This window comes from Pyrus communis, chromosome 2 (assembly GCF_041283825.1).
Source record: "Pyrus communis isolate YQ-2024b chromosome 2, ASM4128382v1, whole genome shotgun sequence".
Classification (NCBI taxonomy): Eukaryota; Viridiplantae; Streptophyta; class Magnoliopsida; order Rosales; family Rosaceae; genus Pyrus; species Pyrus communis.
Window position 1 is genome coordinate 19,012,317 of NC_142566.1, and position 17,436 is coordinate 19,029,752.

Below are 17,436 nucleotides of genomic sequence, written 5' to 3' on the forward strand. Positions count from 1 at the left end.
AAGCAGTATTATGAGACTCGAGCAGTAGGCAAGAGAACAAGTGAGCGTTAATTGCGTTACCAAAGATGAAGACCAAAATGGTGTATTTATACTAGTCGAAGTAGAGCCATATTAAACTAGGAGAATCTCATAGGATACCTAGGAAATAGATATTGCATCCTCTTAGGATTATAATTACTTCTGGCGCACGCCAATCCTTAGATTGTAAAGACTCCAAAAATATAGGAAACATATTGATTCTTTGTTGGATTAGGTTTCCAGACTTTGCCTACTGCTCCGGAACAGGATGATGGTGGCTTCGCTGCTCCGTCTGTACAACTTCGCTAAGAAGTTGTTGAGTCCATAACTGAACTTCTGAAGTATTCGTATTTTAATTCGTCTTACTCAAGCTCTGGAAAATATTGGTCCCATAATTTCCATTAACTATGAATCTGGAAATGACTTGTTCACCTTGAGAATGGATAATTATTCAAAAACATGCCTTTTGGAGTAAAATGGAATACATAATGTTTCAAATCTTCTGTCACGTTGCTATTCAGCCTTATGAATGCTGCAAAACAATCGAGACATTCCAGATTTGGGCGTGTTGTCTTGATAATTGTTTTATCAATATCACAACACTGAAGATGTCTTATTTGCATGTGCACGGAGAACAAAGGATTGTCCGTTGCTTTCTAATTAACTCTAGCTGTCACATTTGTTGATCTTGAGGTGAGACGATCTGAATCCCCTGGTGAAATGATTATGAAATATCTTCGGCTATCATTTTTTGCCTTCTTCAGAATTTTCTTAGTCTTTTGCTTAAGAAAGTTCAGAGTTTTTCCTTCTATTTTCGCCTGAAGTTCCTGACACCTGATGCTATACAACTCGAAATTGCCAAACATTAAGGGACCAGATTGAAAAACTCATCGACCAGGGGCACTGCTGAGAATTCATCAGAAGCAAAACAAGGGAGAAGGGACACGTTAATGAAAAGACAATGATAAGTTCGACAGGTACAAGCTTACTAATGATAAAGATGACAGACGTCTAGCAAATAAGCTACCCTTTACACCAATTGCATTTACAAAGACAAAGGCTACTTAAAGAAAAGAGAACTAGCCAATCCAAACGAAGAGGTTCAACTTCTCTGAGGTGGACCATTCTTAAAAGTCATCAAATCGACTAAAATAATTCCTTTTTCCGAACATGTCGGCCCTTCGTTGCGGATTCAACCACAAATAATTTCAACTCTGTAGCCTGCATAAACACAACTATATGGAGAACTCATCTCCTTATCACCTCACCATGGGCCATTCGTCAAAGATGATCCCCTTTTGTAGAACTTACGTTGTATCATCTTTTAACTAAAACTACATCAGTGATTTGATTCTCTTGCCTAGAGATATGCATGCAATCTTATCCAGATTTAATCACACCCTTTATCAAATTCTTCATTCTACTATGATTAAGAACTTCAACGTTTAATTATGCAGTGACTTTCGTTTTGCTTGTTTGTTCTTTTCTTTTTGCGGTACTGGAGATACTCTAAAATCCCAAATAGCACACAGCTTTAAAACTTCGCATAATTGCAAGTCTAAAAGTTCAAAGTGATAGTGTCAAAAGAGTTTCATTTAGCCCACCCGTAATGTTTAGTTAGCAATTTGGGAGGCTCGAACCGTATTAAGCACGATTACGATAATCGGGCTACGAGCACGGGAACATAGTCCCCTGACCCGGAAGTTCAATGCACCATCCAGCCTCCTAAAAGTCTATGCAACCTAAGGGTTGTAGGTCAAACATGGGCTCTACGCCATTCAAGGGAATACTCAAAAAGACGATTCGGATATCATCCGCATGGTGACTCTAATTTCCGACCCTAAGTAAGATTACTTAGATTGCAAACTAGCGTATTAAATCAAGTACATTATGGAACACCATGTGCTTAAAAAAGTCCTAAAAAGGCATCCAGACCAAAAAGTTCTCAAGAGGAATTTTATTCCTAATGAGCTCTAATACACGAAAGTACCTGGTGTTGGAGGATACTCATCAGTCTTGCAGCTAGAGGGAGACATCTTGAAAATTCCTACATAAAAGCTCAAGAGAAATATTAAAAAGACTACTCGATAGGTATATGAAAAATAAAATGTACGGTTGGAATGGGGCAAGCACAAAGGCGCACACCAACATGTCATACCATGGCCCAAAGTATTAACACACTAAGGCCCTGGTCGCAGGATCCCAGTGCCCCAGTACTAGGCCCCACATACCATTTCTTTTATCTTGCACTAACTCGCAGGCTTGCCTAAGAGGAAGCCCAGTGCCCTGTGCCAAGCTTTCATCCCTCTTTTCTCAGCCTACATAGTACAAGCTCAAGCCTCTTTGTTCTTTTCTCTCGACCTCGACAAGAGGTCCGCCTCTCACTTAGCCCAACAGTAAGTCAGGCTGCGACCCACTTTCTTTATAAGAAGTCCAGTGGCCTGAGCCAATACCTCTCTCTACTTCCATATATGGCCCACACGAAATATGAGCCCCAAATTGGTTGATCCTCAACTTACCTAGTTCTTGGCCCTACTAGTCATGCATCTGGCCCCAACCAGCCATGCACCGAGCTCGTGTTCGATCACGTTGCCAATACCTCAGCTTCAGCCGAAAGATAGACATCTTGAAAATTCCTACGTAAAAGTTCAACAGAAATATTAAAAAAAACCTACTCAATACGTATATGAAAAATAAATCATATTGTTGGAAGGGGGCAGGCACAAGGCCGCAGACTATCATGCCATACCACGGCCCAAAGTAGCAGCACACCAAAGCTCTGGTTGCAGGAACCCAGTGCCCTAGTACTAGGCCCCACATCCTATCTTTTTTATCTCACACTAGCTCGTAGCCCCGCCTAGGATGAAGCCCAACACCATATGCCAAGCCTTCCTCCCTCGCCAAGCCTTCATCCCTCTCCTCTCAGGCCATAAAGTACAAACCCAAGCCTCTCAGTTCATTTCTCTTGGCCTAAGTCGACAAGAAGTCCGCTTTCCACTCAGCGCAGCAACAAATCAGGTTGCGACCCACTTTCTTTCTAGAAAGTCTAGTAGCCTATGCCAATACCTCTTTACTTTCATGTATAGCCCGCACCAAATCAGAGCCCCAATCAGGCCGAGCCTCAGCTTGCCTAGTTTTTGGCCCTGTTAGCTGTGCATCTGGCCCCAGCCAGTTCTGCGCGCGAGCTCGTGCTAGATCATGTTGCTAGCACCTTAGCTTCAACCGAGCCGATCCTTGCCACACTATACCAGCACCTACACTCCTCACTAAACTGACCCACCACGATGCCAAGCCAACCAAAGGTTCTAAAAGAAAAAAGGGGGAAGGGGAATTATAAAGTTTTCCTTACCTTGGTGCGGCACGAAGAAGAAGGTGACGATGATGCTCAACTCTTCACAAGGGCAAACAAAAAATTAAACTCGGGAAGGGGGTACAATTTCCTCTTTCTTTTTTTTTTTTTTGTCGGGAAACAAATTGCTCTAGGAATTTATTTAAACCTCTACTTAAGGTAGACTTAAATAAGTTCTAAAGGTAGTTGGTTTCCCTTTCCTAGAAGACTTCAAATCCAAATTAAACTCAGAATCTCAAGCAAATTAGGAAACAACTTTCGGCTTTCCCATTTGGACTTCTACATTTTCTGCCTTTTTTTGCATGGAGTACAGCAGGTGTGGGGGCATATGTGGAGCGAAAAACAGTCCCAAAAATCCTAGAGCTGCCACATGGACTTTTTTTCAAAGAAGACAAGAATGCCCTCATTAAATGACAGCCCACATTTAGTCCACTCGCAATTCAACCTCTTTGAAGATATGAGCAGCTGACTACAAACATCACCAAGCTCTTAAGCCCATGGCAGGAAGAAAGGTCAAAGGAATTAAGAATATGATTAATTAATAAATTTTATCTTTAATATTCTCCTGATTGAAGATCAACTCAAACAAGTAAGGATTTCCAATCTCAAGTTATTATTCAATAATTTAATATCTTTAGGATTATTCTTTTCTCATCCATTATACGGATGACTCACCTTGGTCAATGAAAAACCTCTATGCATAGGGCAAAACCTATGGTTGGCTACCTCCATATAAATACTCCATCTACACCAATTTTTGGTAAGCTTTTGTATGCACTTAAGCCTTGAACTCTCTCTTTTCAAAGAAGCTGACTTAGGCATCATAGATCCATTGATCAAACTCCCATCCCCCTACTTTGTGGGCACGCATGTGCCTTTGGCCTTGATCAAATGTGATTTGTTTTGTAGGTACAATTTCGTCAAGACTGAAGACGGTGGAAATTTGCTACCACAACAGTTATCTTGTAAACTATTTTCTTTCTAACTTTTTCAAATGACAAAGGTCATGTGAAAATATAAAATCAATAAGTCATCATCCCCTTCATTTAATTTAAGAATGAATCGGTATCAAACTTGTACTCAACGAAAGTCAAACTTAAAATCTTCTATTTACAAATCAAGAGAAATATCATTAGACAATAGAGCTAATGCCAAAGATTTATACTATTGATACACTTAGTATTTATAGATACATTTTTTTTTTTGGGGGGGGGGGGGACGAAAGATGTGAAAAAAGAGAGTAAATGGTAGGTTCATTAATTGTGACACGTCCCAATCCCGATATTCCCCCGAACATCAGGATATGTACGTGTTGGCCGACACCTGAGGGTGACGAAAGCCATTTATTGAATGCAAATACTGAGAACAATAATTAAATAAGACTTATAAATTTACATATAATGAATATGAAAATGAGGAATGTGTTCAGAGCATACAACTGATCTAGAATACTAAAAGAAATAATATAAAATTGAATAAACAAGGAATAGATCCTACTCCCAAAGGACTCGAAGATACCGATGCGGAAGTGCCTTGACACCGAGATTGTACGCCTCGAAGTCTTGAGGAGGTGCAAAACAAATATGAGTGGACCAAGTTGATATACATAATACTAAAATAGTTATTAACATACTAATCCCCAAAGTTTTATGAAAGCAATAGCATAATATGTAATAGGTTTTTCCGAAAAATCCTAGCATGCCATAAAACATCTCATAAAACATATCTCGTATATAGTGTGCTAACTAGTTGTATCATAATCGCCCGAAGGCAGAACATAGAACTCTTCCTTCATAACACTTCCTTCATAAGTATCAATCGCCTGCAGGCTCCTACAACACCCACCCAAACTCGAAGGCATATATAGTATCAATCGCCCGAAGGCTCCTGTAGCACCTACCCAAAGGCATATATAAGTATCATCGCCCGAAGGCTCCTGCAACACCCACCTGAAGGCATCCTGCAGCACCCACCCGAAGGCATATATAAGTATCATCGCCCGAAAGCTCCTACAACACCCACCCGAGGGCATATATATAGTGACCACTAGATACGCACAAAACCCTTGAACATAGTCTTTCCAAACATAGGGGTGTGTGTGTGTGTGTGTGTATTTCAAAAATATCTTCATAGTATAAAATCATTCATCATCTATACTATAAAGAAGTGTGTGAAAACTTGTTCTAAATAGTATATCGTCATCCATCAGATACACTACAAGAACATGGGTTCGATAAAAAATATAGTATTCCAAAATAAGCTCAGTATAGCATGATAATCAATTTCTCATAAAGCGTTCCATAAAACGTAATCATTAAATCATGCTTTTGATGTATACATTTCTACTATTAAAATATGCATTTTAGAAGGGGTCCACTCACAGATACTCCGCCGCCAAAGAGCCATGCAAACTAATGAAGACGAAATCGCCACAATAATTGTCCCTAAACACATAAAGGGTACAATTAATAAAACTATACTATAACGATTGAATTTGGGAAAACGGACATCAAAATTAGCCTAGGAGGGGTTCCAGATGAAACCAGAAAAAGTCTACAAAAGTCAACGGTGACCCATCAAAAGCAAAGTCAACACTGACCATTGACCAGGTCAAAGTCAACGGGTCCGGGTAAATGTCGTAAAAATCAACACAAAAATTATTCCCTAACGGAATATTCTCCATAAACGGTTTTGGGCCGGCTAGGGTTTAGGGTTTTGGGCTTTAAAGGGTTAAAAGAGTTTTGGGTTAGGCCTTTGGGCTTAGACTTTGGGAATTTAGGCTTAGGCTTTGGGCTGGGCTACTTGGCCCAAAGGAAATCTGGGTTGGGATTCGGTTCTCAGGCCAAGGTTTTGGTTGGTTTTTGGCATACTTTCAAACACTCATAACTTCTTCGTTACTCAACCAAATCAAGTAATTCAAAAATGAAAATCATAGTTCTCGACGAGACGAAGAGAATGGTGCCTCACATGATGGCTAACTTGCTATGGTTTGGCTAGAAAACGCATCGAAAGCCTCGGAGATTGGGTGATTCAAAAAAGGAAAGTTGTAGTAATCAAATGGATATAACTTCTTCAATACTCAACGAAATTGGGTGATTCAAAAAGGAGAGTTGTAGTAATCAGCGAGACGAAGAGATTGATGCCTTAAACGCCGGTCAAATCATCGTGATTTGGCCGGAAATTTCCTCGAAAGAGGCAGTGCTCGCTGGAAAACTAGGGAAGTTTTCCACCGTGAGGTTTCTCAATCCAAACATCGATAAAACTTCTTAAAACCACTTCAAACATACACTAAGACATGATCTACAACTTTTGGACAAGGTTCAAGGCTTACCTTCACCGGAGGAAGAGGAAACTCGTCTGGGAACTTCGGTGAACAGTGTAGGCCAAGAGAAAGGGAAGGGTTCGGGGTGTTCTCTTTCGATTCTAAGCTCGCTAGGGTGTTAATGGAGATGTTGATGTTGTTGTGGTATTGTTTTGGTGAGAAAAACCCTCGAACGGGGCTGAGATAGAGAAAGCGAGATGAAGTTTAGAGAGAGCATTTTCAAAAAATAAAAGGAAATGGGAGAGGGGGACTCACGGGTCCAAAAAGGAAAATAGGAAAGAAAGGCCGGGGGACCAAAGTCAGGGGCGAGCCTCTTGGGCACACAATTTAACACCGAAAAATATTATTTTAAACAAATTAAACCTATCCAACATGAAAATACAAATTAATTTTGTGTGGGGTTTCACAAATTGGCCTTTAACCCACTACATAGGATAAACAAAACAAGTTTATCTTGCAATAGATTTTGATGCATGGCTTGGATTTTAGCAAGTAGCATTATGGGAGATGATATAATAAAAGGGAAACTAATCAACCAATAAACTAGCTTCTCTTGTAATGAATTAATTACATGCTTTAAACCAAACAAATTACAAACACTTGAAATAAGTTGCGACTAAAGGGTCTTCTAAAAGCACTTCCAGTGCTTCCCAAGAGGCACCGGTTATGTGATTCGTGCATAACGCACTTTGGATGTTTTTCCAAAATTAATTTGCATTTTTACTAAGAATTGGTTCTAAAAACATTTTATCCAAAAACGTTTTTAGTAATTTAAAAGCACTTTCCAACACAAATCTTAACATTGTCACGTTGCCTCCAAAAAGCTTTCATACAAACATTTTGCATGGTACAATGCTCAAACGTTAGTTTTTATTATTGTTGTGCCCATTTTGGGTAAATTAATTAATATTTATATTTAATTGGGATAATCTTAAGAGAACGGTTTGCAAGACACAACACCCTTACATAATATTATGTGTCAATAAAATAAAAATATTAAGTAAATTACACGTATATTTTTATTTTATTAACGCGAAATGTCGCCAAAACACAAAGTGTTTTTGTTTGGAAATTGTTCGATTCAATTTCGTTCGAATTGGCAACCGATGACATGCAGGGATGCACCGTGCATAGAAAGAAGTGTGTCAGTAGGACTCATGACCCCACTAAAACAAAGCCACATGTATCAATAACATCGTCTTCAAAGGAAAGGGATCCTTTTTGGATCTCTTCCTCCTAATCCGCCAAGTTCAGGAATCTGAATTATTGAAATTTGATTCAATAGCTAAAATTATTATAACTTTTAAAGTGAGTTCTTGTTTGTAACCGTTAAATCAAATTTTAATAATCCTGATCCTCGAACTTAATGAATTAGATGGAAGAGAGATCCCTTTCCTAAAACAAAGCCACCTGTATAAATAACATCGTCTTCAAAGGCTGTGGCCAATTGGGTCCCGCACATAAACCCACCTGGCATATTCCGAATCTTACCCATCAATTCTATACCGTCCATATTTGATCCCCTACAATGGCGTGTCCTGCGCGGCATGACAAAGCTCATTGGGCCCCACGCTACGTGGATCCAACGACTTTGGAACGCCAATATTGAAACAACGGCGCAGATTTGAGAACAATTTGAAGGGAATCTGAGGTGAGTGTGACACCGTTGCCAAGCTGTGCTGTATTGCTTGATCTTTTCTGCTAGACGGCGTCCTCGCGAGTAGTACGGGTGGGCGTGATTGTCACTCGCGCCTTCAGACTTCCTTATGTGGAAATTAATACTCGCCCACGCGCAAGAAGTCAATGGTCTTAGAGAGTGGGGTACACGGATTGGGAAAGCGCATGAGGTAGACTTCGAAGGAACAACGTGCCTAGGTGATCCACTCATGGACCTAATATTTTATGTCATTATTTATTTTTAATATATGAGGTGTTTATTAAAAAATAAGATTCCTAAGCAAATATTATTGGAAAATTGGATTCTTATTGATTTCTTTACTAATATTTTCCTCGTGTTTCGTGACAATGTAGTTTAGTCTTCTTTTGAAAACTATAGACACGTTTGAATGTGTTTTTAAAATAACTAAAAACGCTTTTAAAGAAAATATTTTTAGGTTCCAAAAGCACTTGAAGTGATTTCTACAAGAAGCATCAATTATATGCTTCTTTCATGAATCACTTTAAGTGTTTTTCCAGAATTTACTTACATTTTTATTAAGAATTGGCTCCAAAAATATTTTTATTAAAAACGTTTTTAGTCATTTTAAAAGCACATCCAAACAAGCTCGTTAGCACTTAAATTCAAAAGAAAAGGGTATATTTGAGAAATAAGGATTTTTTTATAAATAAATTATATCGAACTTGATATCTACGAGATTTGAAATTAGTGGTATCCTCCTAAGTTGTAAGTGAAAAACTATGAGTGCTTATACAAACTTTATTCGCATATAACTATATCTTTATACTACGTATCACGTGATTAATACAATGTGATTGACACTTTGAATGACTGTTATATAAAGTTGTTGAATGCATTTTCAGTTAATGTGACAATAATTGAATGCTAGATACAGTTTGACACGTTATACGCATACAATTGTGTAAATCTAAATCTAGACACGTGATGCTCTCGTAAAGTTTGACTATATTTGCCTAAAATCAGATATATCACACACACGTCACGCGCATGCAAAACTAAAACAAGATGCATATCTTGTGCACCTAGATGAACAAAAGTGCAATAGAAGTAAAATTAAGCAAGCTAGGTTAATATTCATTTTATTCCAAAATTTGAACTTATTTCCAAAATTCAACAAACTATCAAAGATATTATTTACAATTCACATAATTGTCAAATAAAACAACTTGCCTATTTATCAGTCAAACTAAAAGTCGGATAACATAGGCTATAACAGAAAAATTAACATGCCACGCTGTATGACAAAACAGAAAATTACAATGTACCCCATAATTTCTACAATCTTTTCATCCTATAGGATTAGGATAATCACTAAAATTACCATTTTGGTTGGGGGTTATAAGGAAAATTAATGAAAATGACTTGAAAACTTTGAGTTTTAATTAAAATGACAAAAATGTGTTGTAAGTGAATAGTACTAGGAGTGACATTTTAGAGTAAAAAATATCATTTTTGTTAAAAATGAACAGTACTTGAAGTGTTTCGTTAAAACTCCCACCAATTCGGACCATTGAAATTTAATCTAACAGCTAAAGTTATTATAACTTTTAAAGTGAGCCTCTATTTATAACCGTTGAATTAAATTTCAATTACTCGAATTGATGGATCATTATGATTAGGATGTATGGATCCGCAGGGATCCATGTCCATTTAAAACAACGCAAACATGCACAACAGCCCGCGTGCCGAAATTACATCACCCTTGCCACACTACAGTTTTCCAACTTCCATTCAACCCGTATCTTGATTTTCCATTAATACCCTCCAAGCCGTCTAATCATTAAACTTACCTGCTAATCACAATATTCACAACGTGTTAAATAATGAATATTTTTGTACTCTCTTTCTATTTTTCTATATTTTTTTTTTAATTTTTTAAAAGCTTGAACTTCTCTAACGTTGCTAAAATAAAAAAGCGAGTCATGCAGGTAGAATTCCTTTCCGAACCACGAGATTATTCGTGACGTTTGAGGTTTAAAAGGAATGCAGACAACGTCGAATCTCTAATCATTTGTCACATGTCATCTTACTTAACTTTCATATTAAATATTATTTTTTAATTTAAGATGATACCTTATCCACCACCCCACTTGCAACAAGTTTCAGTTTTCAAATTTTCAAACAAAAAAAATAAAAAATAAATAAATAAAAACTTAAAACAAATAGTTAAGAAACGGCCTCTTAATTTAATCGTAAATCATCCATCATTTTCCCTTCCTTTTACTTCATAAAGGACCCACGAGGGTATTCTGGTAAATTCACCCTTGGTCCAGAGCCCGATATCTGTGGTTTTGTTGGTGCCCTGTGACTCTGTCTCTGGCCTTTCATTCGCTCATCTCAGGTGGTTTGGCGCTGCTGCTGCTTTAAGCATATACATATACTCTCCTCCAAAAAAATCGAAAACCCAAAAAAAAAAGAAAGGAACTCTGCTCAAAATCCTTTGCATGTTCATCTTCTTCCTCTCTCCTGCTCATCCATGGAGTCCAAAACCCTAGCAGTCACAGCTCAGAGCCGCCAGCTCGCCGTCGTCAACTTCCGGTAAAAACACTCTTTCACCTTCTCTGTTCCCCCGTTTCCTTTCACTTTCGATGTTTGCAATAACTATTTTAGCAAAAGAATTAATTTTTATCTAATTTTTTGAGTTTTCTGCTTTACTTTCTCGTCATCGCCTCTGTCTTTTCCTTCTCGGATTCTCGATCGTCAAGAAGTTCACAGCTTTTTGGCGTTTTTGGAGCTCCGGTAGTCTGATAGATGACTCTCTGGTTTCCATTTCCGACTTCGTTTGGTTCCGATTGTTTTGTCGTCGTCTTCTTTCTGGAAATTAATAATTTTTCGTTAATTTTAATTTTTTATATCTTGAGCTGAGTCGTGGTTTCGGATGAGTTATCGGATTAAAATTTTTCCGTAAGTGGTTTTAGAGCGATGGCGGGTTTTCGGGTTTTCGCATGCGTTTGTTGTTAGTTTGGAAGTTTTAGCTATTAATGGTGAGGTTTAGAAATTTCCGAACTTGTTGGCCCTACTTTCTATTTTCTTCTCATACTTTTCTGCTCTTGTTTTTGTGATTTGTTTAAAAGAAACAGAAGGATATTTGGCCCCAGCAGCTTTGTATGACTTTTGACTCTGTTTGGCTGCTCAGAAAATACGTTTGTGTAACTTTGACTCCGTTTGGCTGCTGAGAAAATGTTGGTAATCAAGTGTTAAAAACGTACAGTAAATGATGATTACTTGTCCCACCTGCATTTTGTAATTGTTCAGTAAATATTTTCTTACATGTTAAATTGTAATTTTATGATGTTATTTGTGTTGCTCAATTGTTCAGGGGATTGTCACATGCAACCAAAGCATTCCGTTTACTTGTGGTTTTAGCATGCACCCTCGTTTACCTTACTACGTGTGGGCAATGCTCTGGGGATGGGTTGCAGATGTTATCGAAATATGATGCTTGTGGATCATATGGAGGTGATTTGGATGTGGCTTTGGCAGATAATTTTCTCGGTGACACCAGTTTGGACTGTGGAGTTCCAAGAACCCACTTCAATATTGATAGGATTTGTACTAGCTCCCGTTTATTCTGCTTTCCGTCAACGTTACCTGGTTTCTTGGGGCATAAACTCAAAGTGGCTGATTTTGGAGTTTCGGGGAAACAGTCTGATGATATATCATCTATAGGATCAACTGAAGATAGCAAGTTGACAAATAACAAAAGTTGGTCATCGGACAATGGTGTGTTTAAGTTATTTAATGGAGGGATTGTTTCTTGTTCTTTGAACTCCAAAGAGGCTACTAAAGAGTTTTCATCTATTCAAGCTGATAGATCCAATCAAAACTATCTTTCTTCGTGTAGAGGATCTTTACTTTATCAGAAGAGCACAAATTTTAGGCCAAACAAGAACATTGAGATGACAAAATTTAGTTCTTTCACTGGTTCACCCTCACCCCACGTAGAAATTAGCCCTGCTATATTAGATTGGGGACAAAAGTATATGTATTCTCCGTCATTAGCTTTCTTAACTGTGGCAAATACATGCAATGACACCATTTTACATGTTTATGAGCCATTCAGTACTGACATGCAGTTCTATCCTTGCAACTTTAGTGGGACTACGTTAGGACCTGGTGAAACAGCTTCAATTTGTTATGTATATTTACCTAGATGGTTGGGCTTGTCCTCTGCTCGCCTAATTTTGCAGACAAGCGCCGGTGGTTTCTTGGTTCAGGCGAAAGGTTTTGCCATAGAGTCTCCTTACGGGATTCATCCTTTATTAGGCCTGGACGTTTCTTCCAGGGGAAGGTGGAGTAAGAATTTGTCGTTGTTTAACTCCTTTGATCAAATTTTCCATGTGGAGGAAGTAACAGCATGGATATCAGTGTCTCAGGAGCATACCTCCCATCATGCAGAGGCAACATGTAGTACTGAAAAACTTCAAGGTTCTGATGAACTTGGGTTGCTGAGTGTTAATGAACGTCTGGTTGTCAGTTCTGGCCAAGTTGGTTTGCCTTTTCTGGCCATGAGGCCCCTTAGGAACTGGGAGATTGGTCCACACAGCAGTGAAACTATCATAGAAATAGACTTCTCAATTGAATCGAAGGGAAAAATTTTTGGTGCAATTTGTATGCAGTTGCTAAGGCCTTCTGAGGACAAGTCTGATACTATTATGCTTCCTTTTGAGGCTGAAGTGGATGGAACAGCGACGAATGATGATCTTGCAGGACCTATCTCAGCATATCTTGAGGTTTTGGTCCCCTATTCTGCCAATGAGACTACTGCTGTTGCTATATCTCTGAAGAATTCTGCTCCTCACCTCTTGAGACTTCTTGAGATTACTGAAGTTGCGGATAGTAGAACTTTGCAGATTAAGTACATTGAAGGCTTGCTACTTTTCCCTGGCAGTGAAACATATGTTGCTGTTGTTGCTTGTACTGAGCCACATGTTGAATTAGATGGACACTGTAAATTACTTATACAGACAAATGACTCAAGTAGCTCGCAGATTGAAATTCCTTGCCAGGATGTTATTCATATATGTTCAAGACATTGGAATGATTCCACCATTGAATATGAACATCAGTCTGAAAGTAGTGAATCAGGTGATATGCAGACAGACTCCTCTGAAAGTGGCACGCGGTGGCCATCACCAATCAAGGTATGCAAATTTTACATCTTTCTATGTAGGTCTGTGTGTATATGTATTCTCATTTGTGTTTGAAGCTGGATTAGCTTTTGAAGTTTGATTGCTGTATACTTCTTGCGGTGCCTTTATTTGTTGTCTCTTTGTCTTTTGACTAAATGATCAAGTATATTACCTTTCATTTATTAGTATAAAGCATGCTCTTTAGTTATTTGTAAAAGTTTCATGTTGTCAAGGTTCCTCATCTTCAGGGCAGCATTGGAGTCGGCAGGTGTCCATTGATCAAATCGCTTTAAAAGATATATATAAAAAGATTGCATGCTTGTCTCTTACAATTTTATTGACTTTTTAATGTACAACATGCTTGTTACTGTGGCTGCATTTGTTCTGTATATTTCTGAATCAGTTTAACTCTTTTTTGTGTTGTTCGAGGTTATTTAGCCATGAACAATCTGTAACCAATTATGTAATGTGATTTTTTTTTTACCCACAAACATCAACATCCATAGTAACCAAAATGTTATTGTGAACCTATACATGAAGGCAATGGAGGCAGCAGAAGCAGATGAACTGGTGCTACAAAACTGGAAATCTCAAGATACCAGAAGTGGCATGTCTGTGCTAACTGATCATGAGGTATTCTTCCCAATGCTTCAGGTAGGAAGTCACAACTCTAAATGGATCACTGTAAAGAATCCTAGCCAAGAACCGGTAGTGATGCAGCTTATACTGAACTCAGGGGAGATTATTGATCGATGTAAGAGTCCAGATGGTCTTATACAGCCTCCTTCATCTGGTAGTGTGGTTTATAACGGATCCACTTCTCCAAGTAGGTATGGGTTCTCAGTAGCAGAAAATGCACTGACAGAGGCTTATGTTCAACCCAATGGTAGAGCATCTCTTGGACCAGTATTGTTTCACCCTTCAAATCGATGTGAATGGAGAAGTTCGGCCCTGATAAGAAACAATCTTTCTGGTGTGGAGTGGTTATCTCTGAGGGGATTTGGGGGGTCGCTATCCTTGCTTCTCCTTGAAGAGTCTGAGCCTGTTCAGAGTGTAGAATTCAACCTCAGTTTACAAATTCCTCTTAACTTTTCTCCTCCAGACATGTTTCGCATGGAAGATGTCACTCATTCTTGTTTACAGCCATTATCAAGGCAGCTCTATGCGAAGAATACAGGAGACTTGCCTCTGGAGGTTAGAAGAATCACAGTGTCTGGAAAAGAGTGCCGGATGGATGGGTTTATGGTACAAACTTGCGAAGGTTTTGCTCTTGAACCTGGAGAATCAACAAAACTTCTGATATCATACCACACTGATTTTTCTGCAGCCTTGGTACAACGGGATCTTGAGCTGGTCTTGAATTCTGGTATTCTGGTGATACCCATGAAGGCAAGCATCCCTTTGCATATGATCAGTATATGCCAGAAATCAGTGGTCTGGATGCGCGTTAAAAAATACTCCTCAGTAGTATTTCTTGTTGTCTCCTTGGTGTTTCTAGTATTTTGGTATACATTGCCCCAGGTACCCGCCTTTTGTTCCGATGACTGTTTCTGCACAAGCAGAAAATGTTCCTTGGTTACTTCTAAAAGTAGTTCAGGAAAATCGTCTCATGTGCATAACTATAGAGACGGTAGATTTTCTGTGTCTGGTGAGATAAATAGTTTGGTAAAATCAGTTCGAGAAGATATAACCTCAATGCAGGCATCATCTGTTGGTAGGTATCCTGATGACCAGGCTGGTGCCTCAGAGCAGGAAAGATTTGCTCAACATGCAAATCAAATTCTTCAAGGTCATGAACAAACTAATTCTTTGTCAGATACAACAAAGAACAAAGCCACGGCCTTCTCATTGGTGTCTAAATCCATGTCAGCTGGGAATCCCGATGAACTAGAAGCATCCCAACCTGGTAACCTCACAGTCAAAACTGGACAGGAAAAGGGTAGAAGGCGTAAGAAGAGAAAGGGTTCTGGTGCTAAGTTAACAGGACTTCTTGAAGTTCCAAGTAGTCAAAGTGGAAATTCTACACCTTCATCACCCTTGTCTCCAGTCACATCTGTAACACCAAAACAGACCTGGCCGCTATCAACTGATGTGAGCCAAGCTGTAGAGGCCAGGAATCCATTTACTCAAGTGGCTCAACAACACTTCCAGAAGAGTCATGTCCTTAAATCTGCTTCTAAGGCGAACTTATCACAGCCCGAGGTCTCTCTAAAATATTGCAATAACCATCCAACTTTTGCTTCTCAAGTGCAGCCACCAGAACCAAGAGAACCTCCGGCTAGACCTGTTTTGTTGCCTTCTGCCACCTTTCCTGGTTCCAGTAGGTCTGCACCTAATTTGGCATGCTCAACCTCTTTTCTGGCCTCAACCTCACCTATTTCTCCACATGCTAGAGCCCCTGGGTCCAAACTCTGTGATCGGAAAATTGCTGAAGAAGAAAAGGCTCGGCTTGGGGATGAATATACATATGATATCTGGGCTGATCATTTTCCTAGGCTTAAGTTGAACGGTGGTAGGTCAAAGGATGTCACTTCTCTGACCTCCAGCACTACAGAGAGCGACTCTAATAGCTTCTTTGTAAAGGGTCCACAAGCCCTCATGGAAAAGTCTCCAGCGAGATCTGTAAGTTTTTTCCATCAAGATGGTTATTGATAAAAAAAAATCCAAATAAGTTTATCATGTTTCTCTGCTTCTGAATCTCGTTTAGGTCTGCTTGTCTATAGATTTCTTCATTCATAAGAAACATGGTATCCATCACCATTGTCATCTGTTAATATGAAACTGAAAAAAGTAGCCCATGCTGTAAACGATGAATGGCTTAACATGGCCTAGGAATTACAACAAGAGCACGACTATTCGCTGTTATACTCTGAACTTATCAAAATGAAAGTAAAGATGAAAATAGACATTAAACACTACCGATGAGGTAAAGATGAAAAGAGGTCAACTGATCGTTCTTAATGATAAGCTGTTATACCCTGAACTTAACAAAATTCAGAACATTAAAACTCAGTAAAGAAAAGAACACCAGAATTTGGTTGTCTTTGTCCAGGAAAGTTTAGTTAAGAATAAGCCAACTGATGTGTGACACTATTATTTTCTAATGGCATGCATGAAGGGAGGGAAAAAAATCTTGACTATTAAAACTTACGGTTGTAGAATAGTAAATTAATAGTCATGGGTTTGCAGAAACTTTCTCGAGTTTGAAATTGCAGATCACTATGAATGAATGCTACATGGAAGTCCGACTCTTGAATCGTTTACTCTTTTTAACAATTTGGTAAATGACTAGTCGTTTATATGAGCTTGATTGTAATATTCTGATAGATTAATGCATGGAGAATGTGAACTTCTGCGATAACAGTGCGTATCAGTTCTTGAAATTAGTAACGTTTAGTATACGGTTTGTGAAATATTCAGTGAAGGCATAATCAGGTGACTTATGCAATCTTCAATAAATTGCATATACAGCAACAATTCGAGCCTCTCAGGAGCTTACTTGAGTTGAAAGGCAAGAGAGGCACGGTGGGAGAATAGATTAGTTGTCATCCATATGTATCTCAGATCACATTCTTACATTAATGTGTCACAAATACTTATTTAACGGGCTTCACTTCACTGAAATGGATGTGCTATTCCGAGGCCCGTTAAATAAATATTGTCCATGGGGTGGAAATATTGCAATTTTGTGATGTTGGGCCTTGGATTCCATACTACTAAACAGAAATCTCAGCCCAAAATAAGATTTTTTTCATCTGAGCTCTGATATTGCAACATAGACATACCGGGAAGTTTGGATAGTGATGTCTCAGTGGTCGAAGTGATGTATCAAATATGCTCTTGTTTTTTTCGTTCGTTTTGCACACACCCATACAATAGGTAAAATGGAAGTTCTGCTGTCCTTTCCTACCATTCT

At 38.7% G+C, this 17,436-nt stretch overlaps 1 protein-coding gene across 7 annotated transcripts; it reads left to right on the top strand.

Annotated features, from left to right (window-relative positions):
* The first annotated feature begins 10,698 nt into the window (after positions 1 to 10,698).
* LOC137748831 (uncharacterized) lies at positions 10,699 to 16,194 on the top strand. Of its 7 annotated transcripts, none has more exons than XM_088685477.1 (4): positions 10,699 to 10,926; positions 11,469 to 11,570; positions 11,708 to 13,532; positions 14,061 to 16,194. In XM_088685477.1, coding segments are annotated over exons 2-4 (3,939 nt in total). In that variant the 5' UTR covers positions 10,699 to 10,926; positions 11,469 to 11,568; the 3' UTR covers positions 16,173 to 16,194. The 7 variants fall into 7 exon arrangements, with proteins under 7 accessions (XP_088541603.1, XP_088541609.1, XP_068345121.2 ...); XM_088685483.1 differs by having other exon boundaries at positions 10,701 to 10,926; positions 11,463 to 11,593; XM_088685479.1 differs by having other exon boundaries at positions 10,707 to 10,926; positions 11,463 to 11,570.
* The last annotated feature ends 1,242 nt before the right edge of the window (positions 16,195 to 17,436 follow it).